General features: G+C 38.0%; 1 protein-coding gene across 15 annotated transcripts in view; it reads right to left on the reverse strand.

Moving 5' to 3' along the window:
- The window catches only part of stxbp5l (syntaxin binding protein 5L), a 239,039-nt gene that overhangs the window by 3,306 nt on the left and 220,350 nt on the right, over positions 1-15,383 (reverse strand). For 9 of the 15 annotated variants that reach the window (XM_057852744.1, XM_057852742.1, XM_057852738.1 and 6 more), the window contains 4 exons: positions 9,634-9,735; positions 4,820-5,059; positions 3,425-3,788; positions 669-834 (listed from right to left, as the gene is read on the reverse strand). In XM_057852744.1, coding sequence (XP_057708727.1) covers positions 669-834; positions 3,425-3,788; positions 4,820-5,059; positions 9,634-9,735 — 872 coding nt within the window. The remainder of the gene's footprint in view (positions 1-668; positions 835-3,424; positions 3,789-4,819; positions 5,060-9,633; positions 9,736-15,383) is intronic. The other 6 variants (XM_057852750.1, XM_057852747.1, XM_057852749.1 and 3 more) reach the window with 1 other exon arrangement.

Below are 15,383 nucleotides of genomic sequence, written 5' to 3' on the forward strand. Positions count from 1 at the left end.
CAGTAACTTAGGCATTTTACAACTGACAACACCAAGGAACTGCATCAGCAATCTTCCTACTATTCAAACGGCTTTTATACTTATAATTTAGCTCATGATCATTCACTGCCACCCATCCTGGTTAAAACGGATTGGACGTAAATGGCAACAAATGAGTTAACCCGGGCTCAACAATAGCAAATATCAGCGAGCATACTCATACTGCAGTGTGAGAAGCAGAGGTTTTGTCCATCACAGAGGCATCTAAAACATGAACCTCCAAAAATCCTCCCTCTCCCTTTCTGCTGACAAGCAGCCTAAAAAGATTAGAAAATCTCTGAGCCAAGCCACTCTATATCCCGATCACAACAATACTCAAGAATCTCGGTTTGCGTTGAGCCAGTAGCATGGAGCTCTGACGTCACTCTGCCTGAGGGAGGTTTTACTGTCTGCCTCAGTAGCTTTTTCAAACACCCTCAGGCTCGCCTTGGTCCAGTGGGAAGCAATATCCCCAGAAGCTTGCTCTTTTCTGACCTAAATCATTTACCCTAAAACCAGAAAGCCATAGGTCATACTGTTGTGTTGACAGTATACACTTACTGTCCACAATGTTAGATAGATTGAGCAGTCAATTTGTATAATAGCACACGGTGAATGCCATTTATGTAAGGCAATTTGCATCCACAGACCTGCAGATTGTCATACATTTCCTGGCTGTATGTAATTCTCTGGATCTCTGTCGGGGAACTGAGATAAAGTGCCTGTCCCCCGTTGGTGAAGCAAAAGGTTCTTGCAATGCGCATGTCTGTCAGAGGCAGGTAATTAACATCCATCAGTGGTCTTAAACTGGGCAAACTGTGGGCAACAACAATAGAAGGCAATTAGTTTAAGTGGCCCCTGTCATCGTAGGCTGAACAACACAATGTAAACAGCACATATTTTGACATAGAAAAAAATGTTGCACTACTTTACAAATGATTTAAAGCTGTCTGTGTGGAGAAAGCACTTACATAGAAAAACATTTCAGTACAACTTTTAATACACTTTATATGTACTTTCAATATTTCTTCCAGTGCCTTATCAGCCTGGTGGGCTTTTCTTGACAAGTTTTCTGGGGGAACTTTCAACGTGCTTGTCAAGAAGGGGCTCGCTCACAATGTTTCCTTGACAATCTTTATTTTAGTTTAAATAATTTCAGGCTATGTAGTGCTTCCATCAGCAGACTTTTATGCAGCTTGTAACTGGTTGGTGGGCCAATCACTTCATGTTTCGTGCTTAAATTGTAAAATTTCAGATTAGGTATGTGGTGTCCAGACTGCTCCTAAATCAGGCATGAAAATGGGTCAGGGGTTAAAAAGGTGAGGAGGGTGTGGTGGAAATATGTTCCTCTACACTGTACAACAAGGGCTGTCCCAAACGACTAATTTTCTCCCGATTAGTCAGCCGACTATTTTTACGATTAGTCGACTAATCTAATATTTTTTTCCCCTTTTTTAATTTTTATTAATATGACGAACATGACATGCTTTTATTTTGAAATTTTCAAAAGAAGTACGTTTGCTAAACCGCTAACAGTAAGCTTTACACTCCCCAAAAAAGCTCTTTTTGTCATTAAATGTGGTGTCAGTAATTATTATTATTATTATTTTTTAATTGTTTGCAAATGCAACCAGCGATTTTTCATGTTTGAAGTGTTACCTTTTAACCGCAAGTTTATGTTTTGGAGAAGACTGCCAATGTTTTAAAGCAGGCTAAAGAAGGTTGTCTGAAGGTTTTCTTTTTTCCCATTATATTGTTTGTCTGAACTTTAATTCTACGGCGTGTTGTTGACCAATAAACATCTGTGAAAGGAATTGGAGTCTCATACAGTGGGGCAAATAAGTACTTAGTCAACCACTAATTGTGCAAGATCTCCCACTTGAAAATATTGGAGAGGCCTGTAATTTTCAACATGGTTAAACCTCAACCATGAGAGACAGAATGTGGAAAAAAAACAGAAAATCATATTGTTTGAGTTTTAAAAATTTATTTGCAAATCATGGTGGAAAATAAGTATTTGGTCAATACCAAAAGTTCATCTCAATACTTTGTTATGTACCCTTTGTTGGCAATAACGGAGGCCAAACGTCTTCTGTAACTCTTCACAAGCTTTTCACACACTGTTGCTGGTATTTTGGCCCATTCCTCCATGCAGATCTCCTCTAGAGCAGTAATGTTTCGGAGCTGCCGTTGGGCAACACGGACTTTAACCATGTTGACAATTACAGGCCTCTCCAATATTTTCAAGTGGGAGAAATTGCACAATTGGTGGTTAACTAAAAACTTATTTGACCCACTGTATGCCATTATTGCGCACGTGTACACGCACACACAAATGTATGCACGCACTCACGCGACAATAAAATGCAGCCGTGAAAATTACCGCTCTCTTTTTTATTTACTGTGCGATAAATGGACTCATTGCATTTCGCGGCAGGCTTAGCAACTTCAATAAAAACATGTCGTTAATTAGTTAGGTGGACTTACAATCTGCCAGCTTGTAATTGGCTCCTGTCGTCTTCCAAAATTACAACTGGGTGACGGCGCTTTAGGTGTTCATTCACAGCCGACGTACAGCCAAGCTTGGCATTGATGAGACAGGACACAACAGTGTACCCGCCTTTGTTTCAATGTCAATGTTTTGGCCACTCTGGTGCACTCCTTTGGCTTTGTGCCGCTTTCCCCGCTTGCATACAAGGCATTCCACATTAAAAATATCACCCGACAATCCCCCATATCCCCCGCCCCTTGAAAATGTTCTCCTCGGATCTACACAATTCACATGACCCTTTTTGACTTCAAAACGGTGAATTTCTATTAGTTACAAATGTTTTCTTTTTTAAATCATTATTATTATTCATATTTTTTGTTGTTGACAAACTTCTGCTCTACATCTACTGTAAGACCAGTTTTGGTGAAAATGCATATATGAGCTGCTATTTATTGTGAACATGTGAAGGCAGTATTTACTTTGTGAGTCAATTTACATCCATTTTCTATTTGCGACCCTAAAATTTCGGGCAATATATGTTGACATTTATAAGAAACCATAACTTAAATGTGTCCTGCGAACATGAGTTTGACACGGCTGTTGCAAGGGGTTGATTTCTGTTCAATTAACATAGGTGTCTATCTGTACGGATTTGGCTCACAGGAGGCTGGGATGGGCTCCAGCTTTTCTGCTACTCAGTCTAGAGAACAGATGGACGGATAAAAGTGTTTTTCAATTACTTTCAGACTACTTCTTTGGAATATTTGTTCAGAACATTATTTTTAGCATGGCAGGATGAAAAGTATGAATGGTTGGTTGTCTATATATGTTTTGCAATCAACTTGGCAATGTTTTGATTGCCACATTTACTGGTTAGTTAAGTTTGTGGGAATACATTTGTTTGTGAGTTCATACCTGAGCGTCATAACGTGTCCGTTGGCGCAGAAGCATGCGAGGCACACACTGTTACACACCGAAACCAAATCAGAGCGCAGGACGAATGACGATTCCGTGATGTTGTGGACAAAGAGGCAAGACTGTGAGGGCATCAAGAAAACTTTGGCCTGCCTCTCGGAACACACAATAGCCAGATGTCCATCTCCGTAGGTGTCCTGGGAGGATGAGGGCGAGTAGTGCACCAGCTTGCGCTTTCGTGGTCGGTCAGGGTCTTCTGGCGCATTGAGATCACGCCAAACCTCGTAGGGGGTTTGAAGAAGTGCACCCATGCAGTCCAAGAAGCCAAAGCGCAACACAGAGCCCTTTAGCATCAGAACTGCACCTAAGAGTGTGCATATAGAGTTGTCAGGAACATATGAAAGATCATATAAAAACACTTTGAAACTAAAGATTGTGTATGAGTTGGACTGTTCTGACAGAATTCAATAAACAGCTGAAAAGTACAAAGGCAACTGTAGCACTTCTTTCATGCATTCAAGTGCTTTACAATAATTATGGTAGTATGTAAGGGAAAAAAATCCATGGATGAATTAAAGAAGCAGTGAATTGGCACAATTGTTAAGACACAAATAGAGTTGCAATTACGCATAGTCGTGGATGTACCCTGAAGCACGATGACATTTCAGTCTGTGTGACATTATCAACTAACCACAAAACAAGACAGACTGAAAAAACAACAAGAATAGCCACGCTTAAATCTGTGACCTTTACGTAAGAAGCTTTCTGCTTCCTTGTTCGGTTGTGAAATGTGTTTTTAAATTTAGGCTACTGTTGTGGGTCTTTAAATTGGCAACTTAAAATAGTTCCCCCTAAATTGATGTTGAGATGTTGCAGAACATGGACATAGTGGACATATAAAGTTAGAAACAAACATGATTCTGGGAGATTTAAATAACTTTTGGTCTTGAATTGAATTTTCAAACCTGAGAATGCAATTTCTAGAGAAAACGAGTAGGGATGCTATGCATTTATGATCTATAAACTCCCGTGGGTCACTTCCTATAGACTTTACGGCATTTATGGTTCACACCCTGTTGATTTTAGGTCTCTTCCTATTCATTTTGGGGCATTTACGGGTCATTTCCTAGTGATTTTGTGTCACTTCGTGTTCATTTTGGGGAATTCCTTGGTCACTTCTTATTCATTTTGGAGCATTTCCACACCACTTTTTGTTCATTTTAAGTTATTTACTGTTGTGCTTTTATTTTATGAATGATTATATGTGTGTATTATTTGAAATGGACAAAAACTGCAGAAGTAGCCTCATTAAATTGTGACATCTTAATTTTTGTCATCGGAAAAGAATGGGGCAATCAAATAAACAACAAACTAGATTTTTTTAACTGGACTTACCACAGGGACCAATGGTGATGGCCTCCTCCATCCTCTCCTCCTGGTCAGTAGGAATAGACATGGGGATGAGCAAGATCACACCAAGGCTAGTCCCGACCCACAGACATGGCGTGGGCAGAGTATCGCTCTTTCGCCCAAAAGACTCCCCGAACTGCAATGTGGTGATTGCCTCTTTGGTGTCCCGGTCAATGCTTGAGACACTGGAGCTGCGTGAGCGGCTGAAGGAGTTTTCACGGCTCTCTGCATTGGCGATGGCCACCAGTGAGATAAAAACAACGCAGAGACACAATGCAGGGGAGAAGATCAAGAAAATTAAAATGAGGGAAATTGAGTGAGAGAATGACAGTGCAGACAGCGATTTATGACAACATTAAACGTAGAAGAGAAGAACAATATGGTTGCCATAAAAGACGTATGAAGACAGGAAATTCCAAGGAAGGAGCAAGAGAAAGTCGCAAGGAGACGATTCAAAGATCTATGACAGTTGTCCAGCATATTGCCACATAAAACAATAACTCACTGACAAGAGAGAATAGATATAAAAATATTATATTTAGTCTAACACAAAGACTAGGGGTTCAACGACTACGTTTTTTTTTTTGTAGTCAACTGCAATGCAGTGACAGTCGATTTAAAATCCAATGATTGATTACACTGGGCAACAATTAAATAAAAAAATAAAAATAAAATTATATATATATATATATATATATAAATATATATATATATATATATATATTAGGGCTGTCAAAATTATCGCGTTAACGCGCAGTAATTAATTTTTTTAATTAATCACGTTAAAATATTTGACGCAATTAACGCACGTCCCGCTCAGACAGTATTCTGCCTTTTGGTAAGTTTTACAGCAAGGCTTTTTGTGCTGTAACAGCGAACTCTTGTGGTCGCTTTGCGACATGGTTTATTTTTTTGCTTGCCAGTTCAATATGGCTGCATGACGTCTCGGGCTGACGCCTACGTTGTAATGTTGTGCTTATATGATCCTTGGACAAGATTTGTCCGTAAGTATGGTTGTTGTAAAGAATGTACATATTATGTTAGTAAGCGAAATGTTCTATTTTTTGTATGAGACGCTTTTTGTTTATGTTTAGTGAACCTGTATAGCGTGCTAAGCTAACGTTGTTGCTAATGCAATGCTTGTGTACTTTTTTTTTTTTTTGTAGTTTTATGACGGTCTAAAGAGGACAATGGTTTGAGGCTATTTTATTAATAAATCAGATGAAAAAGGAAGAAGTCTGATTATTAAGGCGTCGTTCACTAGCTGTCTAGCTTTGGAAAAAGTAGACGCTTCGGAGTGAGGACAGCATAGACAGATTTAAATGACAGTAGAGTGAAATGCCCACTACAGTCCTTATGTACCGTATGTTGAATGTACAGTGGGGAGAGCAAGTATTTGATACACTGCCAATCATTGGCAGTGTATCAAATACTTGTTCTCCCCACTGTATATATCCATCTTGTGTCTTATCTTTCCATTCCAACAATTTATTTTACAGAATATATATATAATTTACAGAAAAATATGGCATATTTTATAGATGGTTTGAATTGCGATTAATTGCGATTAATTACGATTAATTAATTTTTAAGCTGTAATTAACGCGATTAAAAATTTTAATCGTTTGACAGCCCTAATATATATATATATATATATATATATATATATATATATATATATATATATATATATATATATTAGGGCTCGAGTTAATTACAGCTTAAAAATTAATTAATCGTAATTAATCGCAATTAATCGCAATTCAAACCATCTATAAAATATGCCATATTTTTCTGTAAATTATTGTTGGAATGGAAAGATAAGACAAGATGGATATATACATTCAACATACGGTACATAAGGACTGTATTTTTTTATTATAACAATAAATCAACAAGATGGCATTAACATTATTAACATTCTGTTAAAGTGATCCGTGGATAGAAAGACTTGTAGTTCTTAAAAGATGAATATTAGTACAAGTTATAGAAATGTTATATTAAAACGCCTCTTAATGTTTTCGTTTTAATAAAATTTGTAAAATTTTCAATCAAAAAATAAACTAGTAGCCCTATTCTGTCCTCAATGTGTGTGAGTACACAAATTGACAGATAGCGAACATAAGTTCCAAAAAGAAATCAGACGGTGTGGCATCGTTGCATGGGCTTTACTGAAATCATCTCTTTTTGACAGGAGCACGTTTCTTGTATTTTTGTAAAACTGAAAATAACAAGGCAATGTGTCAATAACTATCTAATGCTCATGAATATAAACAAAGGAGGAATATAACTCACAAGCGATGCATGTATTAGACACAAACAGTGTGATGGGGCTATGAGAACTGCCACTGAATACTGGATGCGGACGTTAGCTGGTCTGAATAGCACTGTCTATTAGTGTGAGTTCGCGTAGACATATAATCACGTCAGAAAAGCGCGCCGAAACCCAAATAATCAGCTGCACTGAATCGCCAGCAGAGGGCGACATTACGCCACATAACATATGCAAGTCACACCCAAGCGCCAGCAGAGGGCGGAAAAACTCCATAAAACACAATTAACAAGTTGGCCTTTCACTGTACTGACATTTAAATCTGTCTGAGCGGGCCTAGTGCGTTAATTGCGTCAAATATTTTAACGTGATTAATTTAAAAAATTAATTAACGCCCGTTAACGCGATAATTTTGACAGCCCTAATATATATATATATATATATATATATATATATATATATATATATATATATATATATATATATATATATATATATATATATATATATATATATATATTTAAATTATTTTTGGTGTGAAATCCAAAAGTGATGTCAGTTTTTGTCCAACACATCAAGCTTTTCTGTTACAGCATAATACAGTAGTGTTAAAGTAACATTACAGTCATGCATTTACTGTATATATCTTCCATATTTCGTTAGATAGATAGATAGATAGATAGATAGATAGATAGATAGATAGATAGATAGATAGATAGATAGATAGATAGATAGATAGATAGATAGATAGATAGATAGATTGATTGATTAATGAAATTAGCACATATTATAAGGACAATTTTTTTCCCATAATTTTTTATTTTAAGAAAATAGGGATCCTATAGTTTAGAGTTGTCCAATATAATTGGTTAGCCGATAATATCGGCCGATAAAAGCATTTTAAAATGATATCAGATAATATCGGCATTGGTTTTCAATTTCCGTTTTGGGCCAATATGCATGTGCATATGTGATATGGCAGTGCCTTATTGGCACTTTGCACTTGCACTTGATCCAAAAAACTGATGTTTGCACTATTTTGATTTCATCATTAAATATAGTGGTGCAATATCGGCACTTTTTCCATAACTTTTGTGTTTTTCTTTCAACTATAGCATAACACAGTAGTGTTAAACTAACATTACAGTCATGCATATGTATAACTTCCCTATTTAATTTGATTGATTAATTAATTGATTGATTAATAAATCTAATGCATATGATAAGGACAGTGTTTTTTATATAGGAAAATGGGGATCCTATAGTCTAGAGTTGTCAGATATTCGGCCGATAAAAGTTTTTTAAAATGATATGGAATAATATTAACATTGGTTTTTCAACATCAGTTTTGGGCAAATATGAATGTGCATATGTGAACCAATGATTGATTTCAACAATAAAAAGGCACTTTTTCCCATAACTTCAATTGAAGTTGTTCTCCTATTTTTCACAGAATGTATATTTTACAAACCTTAAAGTTGTGACATTAGTTGTTACATGTTATCATTAGTAAAGCATCCAGTGAGGACTCACAATAAAATTAGCCACAGTATGTTAAGTCCACGACCTCATATATCGGTATCCGTTTGATGTTAGTATCGGATTTTTGGAGTTGGACAATATTGGGATATTAAAAAGTCATTATCGGACAACTGTACTACAGTTAAAAAGAACCTTTCTTAGTTTTGTTCACATGATGGAACCTCAAATAACAGAGGTGAGTTAAAAGTCATCTGTATGAGATGTGACTTGCGATTTGCCAAGCTTCAAATGTTGCTATAAAGTCAATGCGTTAACTAGTGGACTAATTGATTAAATCCCAAGCACGCACACACATAGAGACCAAAAAACAAAAACAAAACACACACACTTGTGTTGTTCAACAGAGTGAAAAGATTTGCATGTCAATTTTCACATACATTATGCAGTCCAAACAGCAACCCAACAAACTCAGATACTAATAAATACTACACAAATGAACAGTTGGACACTCATGTACAAAACCGAGAGCAGAGGATGAATCATTTCGAGCACACGCTACACATCCATCATAAAAGTATTTCTGTAATACAGCACTGGTTGAATTATTTAGAGTCAGGCAATGAGCAGTACTGGCTCAGTGAGTGAGTGCCGAGTTTATGTAACAACAACTACAGATGGTGCAAGGCCTAGTGGACACATATCAGGATCAAAAATTATTTCGCGAATGTTTTTAGCAGCTATTCTAGGGGATATGAGAATGTGTGCACAGGCTAAAAAAAGATTGTGGATAGGGGGTGTGGATATATATTGTGCAGAGGCTGTTTGCCCACGTATACTGTACAGTATGCTGCAAAATACACTCAAAGACACCATCACCATTTGCCCCCTGAGGACAGGAAGCATTTTAAGGCACATTGTTGATGGAACAGATCGACTAATGGCACATACTGATAAAATAAATAAATAAACAAATAAATACTTTAAAAAAAAGACTGACGTTTTCATCAATACGTAGTGGATGCATTAGTGGCTGAAGTCCCCTTACCTCTGTCACTCCAGCAGTAGGGGGTGGCGGAGTGGTGTTCGTCGTGAGAGTACATTGTGACTCCATGTAACTGCTGGAGCATTGCCCTCCTGGATGCATAACCTAACCGTCCCCCACAACATAGGACAAAGCAGCCCACCCACCCCAACGCCCCAACAAAACATACAAACACACACGCAACGAATACAAACAAGCGTAGCCATACAATCAAGAAACACAAGACAAACAGTTGTGCCAGAGAATGACAGAAAAGGAAAAGAAAGACAAAATTGCAGCTGAGTTTGGAGCGACTTCTTAAAATATTCACAGTTAAAAGAAAGTGAGACTTCTATACATATTGCCATACTCTAAACACCATTTCAGCACCATCTGCTCGACTAAATATGTTTCTTCACATCTATTAGTATTGGCCATGTCGGATGCATATTCACAGACTTTATACAGGGCCGTTGCATGACATCCACTGTTTTACATCAGTCAAACATGTCTCATAACTCATCCTACTAACATTGATGTAGATCTTTACCAAACCACTGTACAGTATAGTATTTTGAAATTCAAATCCAATACTGGTATCATGACTCAACACTGCTGTATATGTGTCAAAGAATGAAGAACTTTTTCAGAATCAACTTGGATGGTCGCTGTCTGGGGTGTGTTTATGCACTGTGATAAAGACAGTGGGGCACTGGCTAATTAAAGCCAGGCACAGTGGTATTTTGACAGGACACAAGGACACTATGTGGGGCCCTTAAAGAGAGCTAGAGTCCTGCAAGTCAGTCCTGGGTAGGTGATAAAGTAGAAGGCAACAATCTAAATAAGTTAGACCTATCTTAGCAGTAGTGCAAGCATACAGACCAATTCACCCTTTAGAGCTACAGATGCTGCATTTCCGTACATTTTTCGCAATTTTACTGAAGGAATATGGAAGCCCAAAACCAATAAGAGATCAAGTGACTGCATATGTCACGTCCTGTGGCATATAAATTTGTAAAAAGTGTTTCGATATTTTATAATCGAAAGTACTGATAAACCTTCCGAAAGTGTAAAAAGGATTTTTTTTTTTTTTTTTCAAAATTCCGGTCTTTTGATGACCAGTTTTTCATTGGGAAATTTCAGTTTTGCGAATTACAAGGGGTTATGGAAATGCAGCTAGTCACCTTGAAAAAAAAAAACAACAACAACCTTTGTCTTTGGTATCAAATGTAATTTAACTTTAGTCTGAACATAGACTTCATAATACTTGACACATCAGCGCCTTCATTCACTGCGCCCCGCCTGCCCGTAGGTGGCTGTGTGACTCCGTTCCATTTGTTAGAAGCCGTTGGCAGTGAAATAATCGCACATGCTTTTGAGCACAAAGCTCGATTTACATTTAAAAAGTACGAAAGCTGGACCGCATACTACAAGAAGGATTATCTCAGGAGTGATTTGTTCGAGGATTCAAGGTAATTATTATATTTTTTGTACCATGCATGCATTTTGAAACGTGTAAAAAATCAATGGGAGAATTCCTGCTCCGGCATTGGTATTATACCTCGCAATATTTATGTAAAATAACTGCTAACTGCCCGGTTTTTGCTTTTAACCAAGAATTGAGAATGTTTTACGTCCATATCTTTAAGGAATTCAGTGATTTAAGCATTTATTCACAAGAATTTTCACCGGAAAATCTCTGTTTACATCAGGCAGCTGCTAGCTACATTCACTAACAGAATAGCATTGTACTTTGACATATTTACGTAAAATAAACGCTTACTGCATGTTTTATTTTTTTTTTTTTGCTTTTAACCAAGAATCGAGACCATTTTACATCCATATCTATAAAGAATTCAGTGAGCATTTAGTCACAATAATTTTGAATGGGAAAAGCTCTGTTTACATCAAGCGGCTGCTAGCTACATTCACTAACAGAATAACATTGTATTTCGACACATTTACGTAAAATAAACGCTAACTGCACGGGTTTTTTTTGCCTTTAACCAAGAACCGAGACTGTTTTACGTCTATATATATAAAAAAGACAGGGATTTAAGCATTTATTCACAAGAATTTTCAATGGAAAAAGCTCTTTGTCTGTGTTTCTACTCAGTCAGCTTTGACGACCACGCCAACAATGCTGGCTACTATGCCAGCCTTTAGCTCCCAGAGGGGCCCTGGTCCTACACCAACCCCTACGCTGACGGCAACAAACAGATCTTCGTCTACTTTGAACCCGTGCACCTTTGGAAGAACATCTACAGCAGCTTTCACATCAGCGGCTGCATGATGCTGCCCAGGTGTCCTGGGGCTGAAGTAAGTGGCCAGCATTATTTATTTCATAAAACAGATAAACCAAAACATCTTTCTAAAACAAACATGTTTCTTAGGAGACTGAGAGGATGAGGACGGTCTGATTCTCAAGCCTGAAGGTTCTGACCAGGTGGGAGAACTACAAGTCCGCAAGGCCGGCTACAAGTTGACCCAGAAGGTGCTGGCACACTCTTCAACGGAGTTGCAGAGTGTCGGGCTCATCACGGCGGTCGTCCACGCCAACACGGTCGCTGGGCTGAGGCTCCTCGCCATGACCACGGGCAAGGAGGGACACAGGGACACGGAGACAGGCCGCGCGGTCCTCAAGTGTCCATCTCTCCCCATTGTCCATATTGCGTCCTTTGTAATGTCGCTGTGGGACTCCCTCATGTGCAGGAATCACAAGAGCACCTGCTGGAGTTCCTGGCGGTCCCACTTCAGCTGTTTTGGTGCGAACTGCCCAAGGATGTGACTTCAGAAGCAAGGAAGAACAAGGCCTTGGAGTGGCTGACCGGCAGGAAAAGGAGCAGAGTCGAGGAGGGCAGAAAGGAGACGGCGAGGAACAAGGACTTTTACAAGTCGAGGAAGATGACCAGAAAACGCAAGGCATAGAAAGAGGCTATGTGATTGTTGAAAGACGAGGCTCCCATCCTGGTAACACCACATCGACTAATTGCACTGCCTGGATTATAGGACTATCTCATATGCATTATATATTTATGTTTATTTAGATTTCATACTTGCTTGTCACTTTTGAGATTTTAACTTATCTTATCCTGCACTGTAGGGGGCCATGTATCACAATTTCATTGCACAACTGTATAATTATAATAAAGGGCTATTCTATTTTATAATAAGTTGTGATTGTATATAGAATTTGTTAATGATCTATTTTTATATTATTTATAATTGATTCTGCAAGTTTTTCTCAAGTATTAAGTTTCTGATGTTAAATTGAGAGATTTATGAGCTATTGAAAACTTGCAGTAAATTAAAAAAAAAAAAAAATCAAGTTGCTGTTTTCGGCAAAAACATACTGTATATGTTACATATTGCTATTGATCCTGAAAATATACTGTAAGTGATTATCACTGCATTTGGCGATTTTTGTGCATCTAGTGTAAAATCTGAGAATTTTATAGCCATTTTTAGTTTTGTTATACTTATGTAAATGATAATTAATCAGGGTTTTATAAGGGAACAACTTTGAATTTTTTTTTTATGCTGCTGCTCATGGAGACTCATATAGACCCTACCCACGTGACGTCACAACTCCGCTCTCCTGAATGGTACCACCCAATTGTCCGTCAAAACATAGTGTTAACCTGTTACGGCTACGTACATTCCTCCTATTTACGGCGTGTTTTTCTGCTCATTAACATTAATAATCAAAATGGTGAAGGCGTGTGTGGCTGTTGGTTGCACTAACAGAGAAGATGGAAGGAGAGACTTGAAGTTTTACCGTATTCCGAGGGATCCAAAGAGGAGAGCGAAATGGACGGCTGCAATTCGACGTGAAAACTGGGACCAAAAAATCACCACAGACTACGTAGTAGTCATTTTATATCCGGTAAGATGCATTTAAGATATACTTAGAGGGTTTTGGGCTGACAAATAACCACAATTAAGATCATTGCTAGGCTAATTGCCGACAACATACACGTATGTATGTAGTGAGAGTGCTATCGCTAAACCATATAAACATTAAAAGCCTTAACTCCATTGACAAACGACATGAAATACATTAGACTTGACAGTGGATGTTAGCAATAACAAAAGATTTTGAATTGAAAATTTCGTAACTCACCTTTCCAAGCACAAGATAGAATCCTGCCGAATTTTCGTGGACGAGGACCTGTTTCACCCAACCAGCAACGAAGTATTTATAAGCCTCCAAGCTCTTGAAGTTTTTCAAATTTTCGTGAGAATAGGCTGATTTTGTGTGGACAAGATAATTGTAAATATCAGCGTAGCAGATGTCAGGCAGACAGGGCGAAGACAGTGGGTCGAAAAACATCGATTTGGGCATCAAATATGGATCTGGCGACTGTATAGAACGAAGCTTTTCCACATAACGCCTTTTATGCAACACATCCAGTGAGTTTACGGCATCAGAAAGCACCGGGTCTTCCATGAAATGCATTTTAAATTCCTCGATCAATTGAAACCAATGCTAATACAGAGACAAAATGACGGACAAGTGGGCGGAACCATACAGCGAGCACGTGGTTTTGTGACGTCGGTGGGTAGGGTCTATATGGCTAAGGAATGTGCCTGTTTTGGTTTTAGGTCGGTAACAGCTTCGGTTTTGAAAATATTTGAATTTGAAGTTTTTGAAAATAGGCCCCCTACGGATCAGCCCCGTTTCCAGTGTCATGTCAAGTATTATGAAGTCTATGGTCTGAAATATGTCAAAATTAATATTTTTAAACTGATACATGACTTTATTATTTAACCTATTGGATGCCATTGATGGTGAATGATCACTGCCTGTTCTTGCAGGTTAAATGGATTGGATGTCTATCGTCTTTCATGGCAGCCTATAAGATAAAAACATTTTTCTTCAGTTTCAATGGTTTGGATGAGAATTTAATATTTTCTTCCCCCCAAAATAAATGGTTTTTACAGTCATGATTCCTTGCTGAATAAAACGCTACATGTACTGGAGCTTCAATTCAGTTGGGTCCTATACTACACAATCAATCCAGATGAGTGTGTTTCGGTATCCAGAGAAAGATAGCGAGAGAGCAAGAAAATAGCCGACCTCCTGCTTTCATATTTATATAATGCAGCCATGCATGTGTGTGGGTGTACACTTGACTGTGGTTTGAAAGCGTCTTCAGCATCTGGCCAAAAAGTCACTGAGTCACGTAAACCTATGCTATCATTTTCTTTTTAAATATTTCAGAAGTCTAATAAAAGTCTTGTAATGTGTGCACTTAAACAGGGGATCGGCGGTACAATGTAAAGAACATAAGACATTTGAACGTTACGAAGGAGTTGCTGCCGTCTTAGAATACGTTATATCACAGAATGCCCGTTATTTAAAAATCTCTATTTGATTGTTTCATCTTAGCTGAGTAGTGTTTTTCATACAATACAGTAAGGTTTGTGTGATACTCCATCATACACCTTTAAGGGAACATGTACCTAAACATCTTTAACGTCCTTCATGAAATATCTACACAAGCTACTTATCTAAAGCTTAAGATATTGAAGCTGTCCATTGATTCCAGCTTCCCCTATTTCCATCGTCTTTCTTTTCACCTGTCATGCCGGCCTCATTAACATCAGCCTCCTCTCTACCACTGCTTGTTGACCTTCAATTATTGCAGTGATCCTGCTGGCTCTTCACTGTGGTAAGGCAGTATGACAGATAAACAACATCGCTAAATGTGGCAAATAGATGAGTGCACATGTAATGGCCTCATCTGAAAAGCATCTGTTCACACACAGGA

Source organism: Corythoichthys intestinalis, chromosome 12, assembly GCF_030265065.1.
Source record: "Corythoichthys intestinalis isolate RoL2023-P3 chromosome 12, ASM3026506v1, whole genome shotgun sequence".
NCBI classification, from domain to species: Eukaryota; Metazoa; Chordata; class Actinopteri; order Syngnathiformes; family Syngnathidae; genus Corythoichthys; species Corythoichthys intestinalis.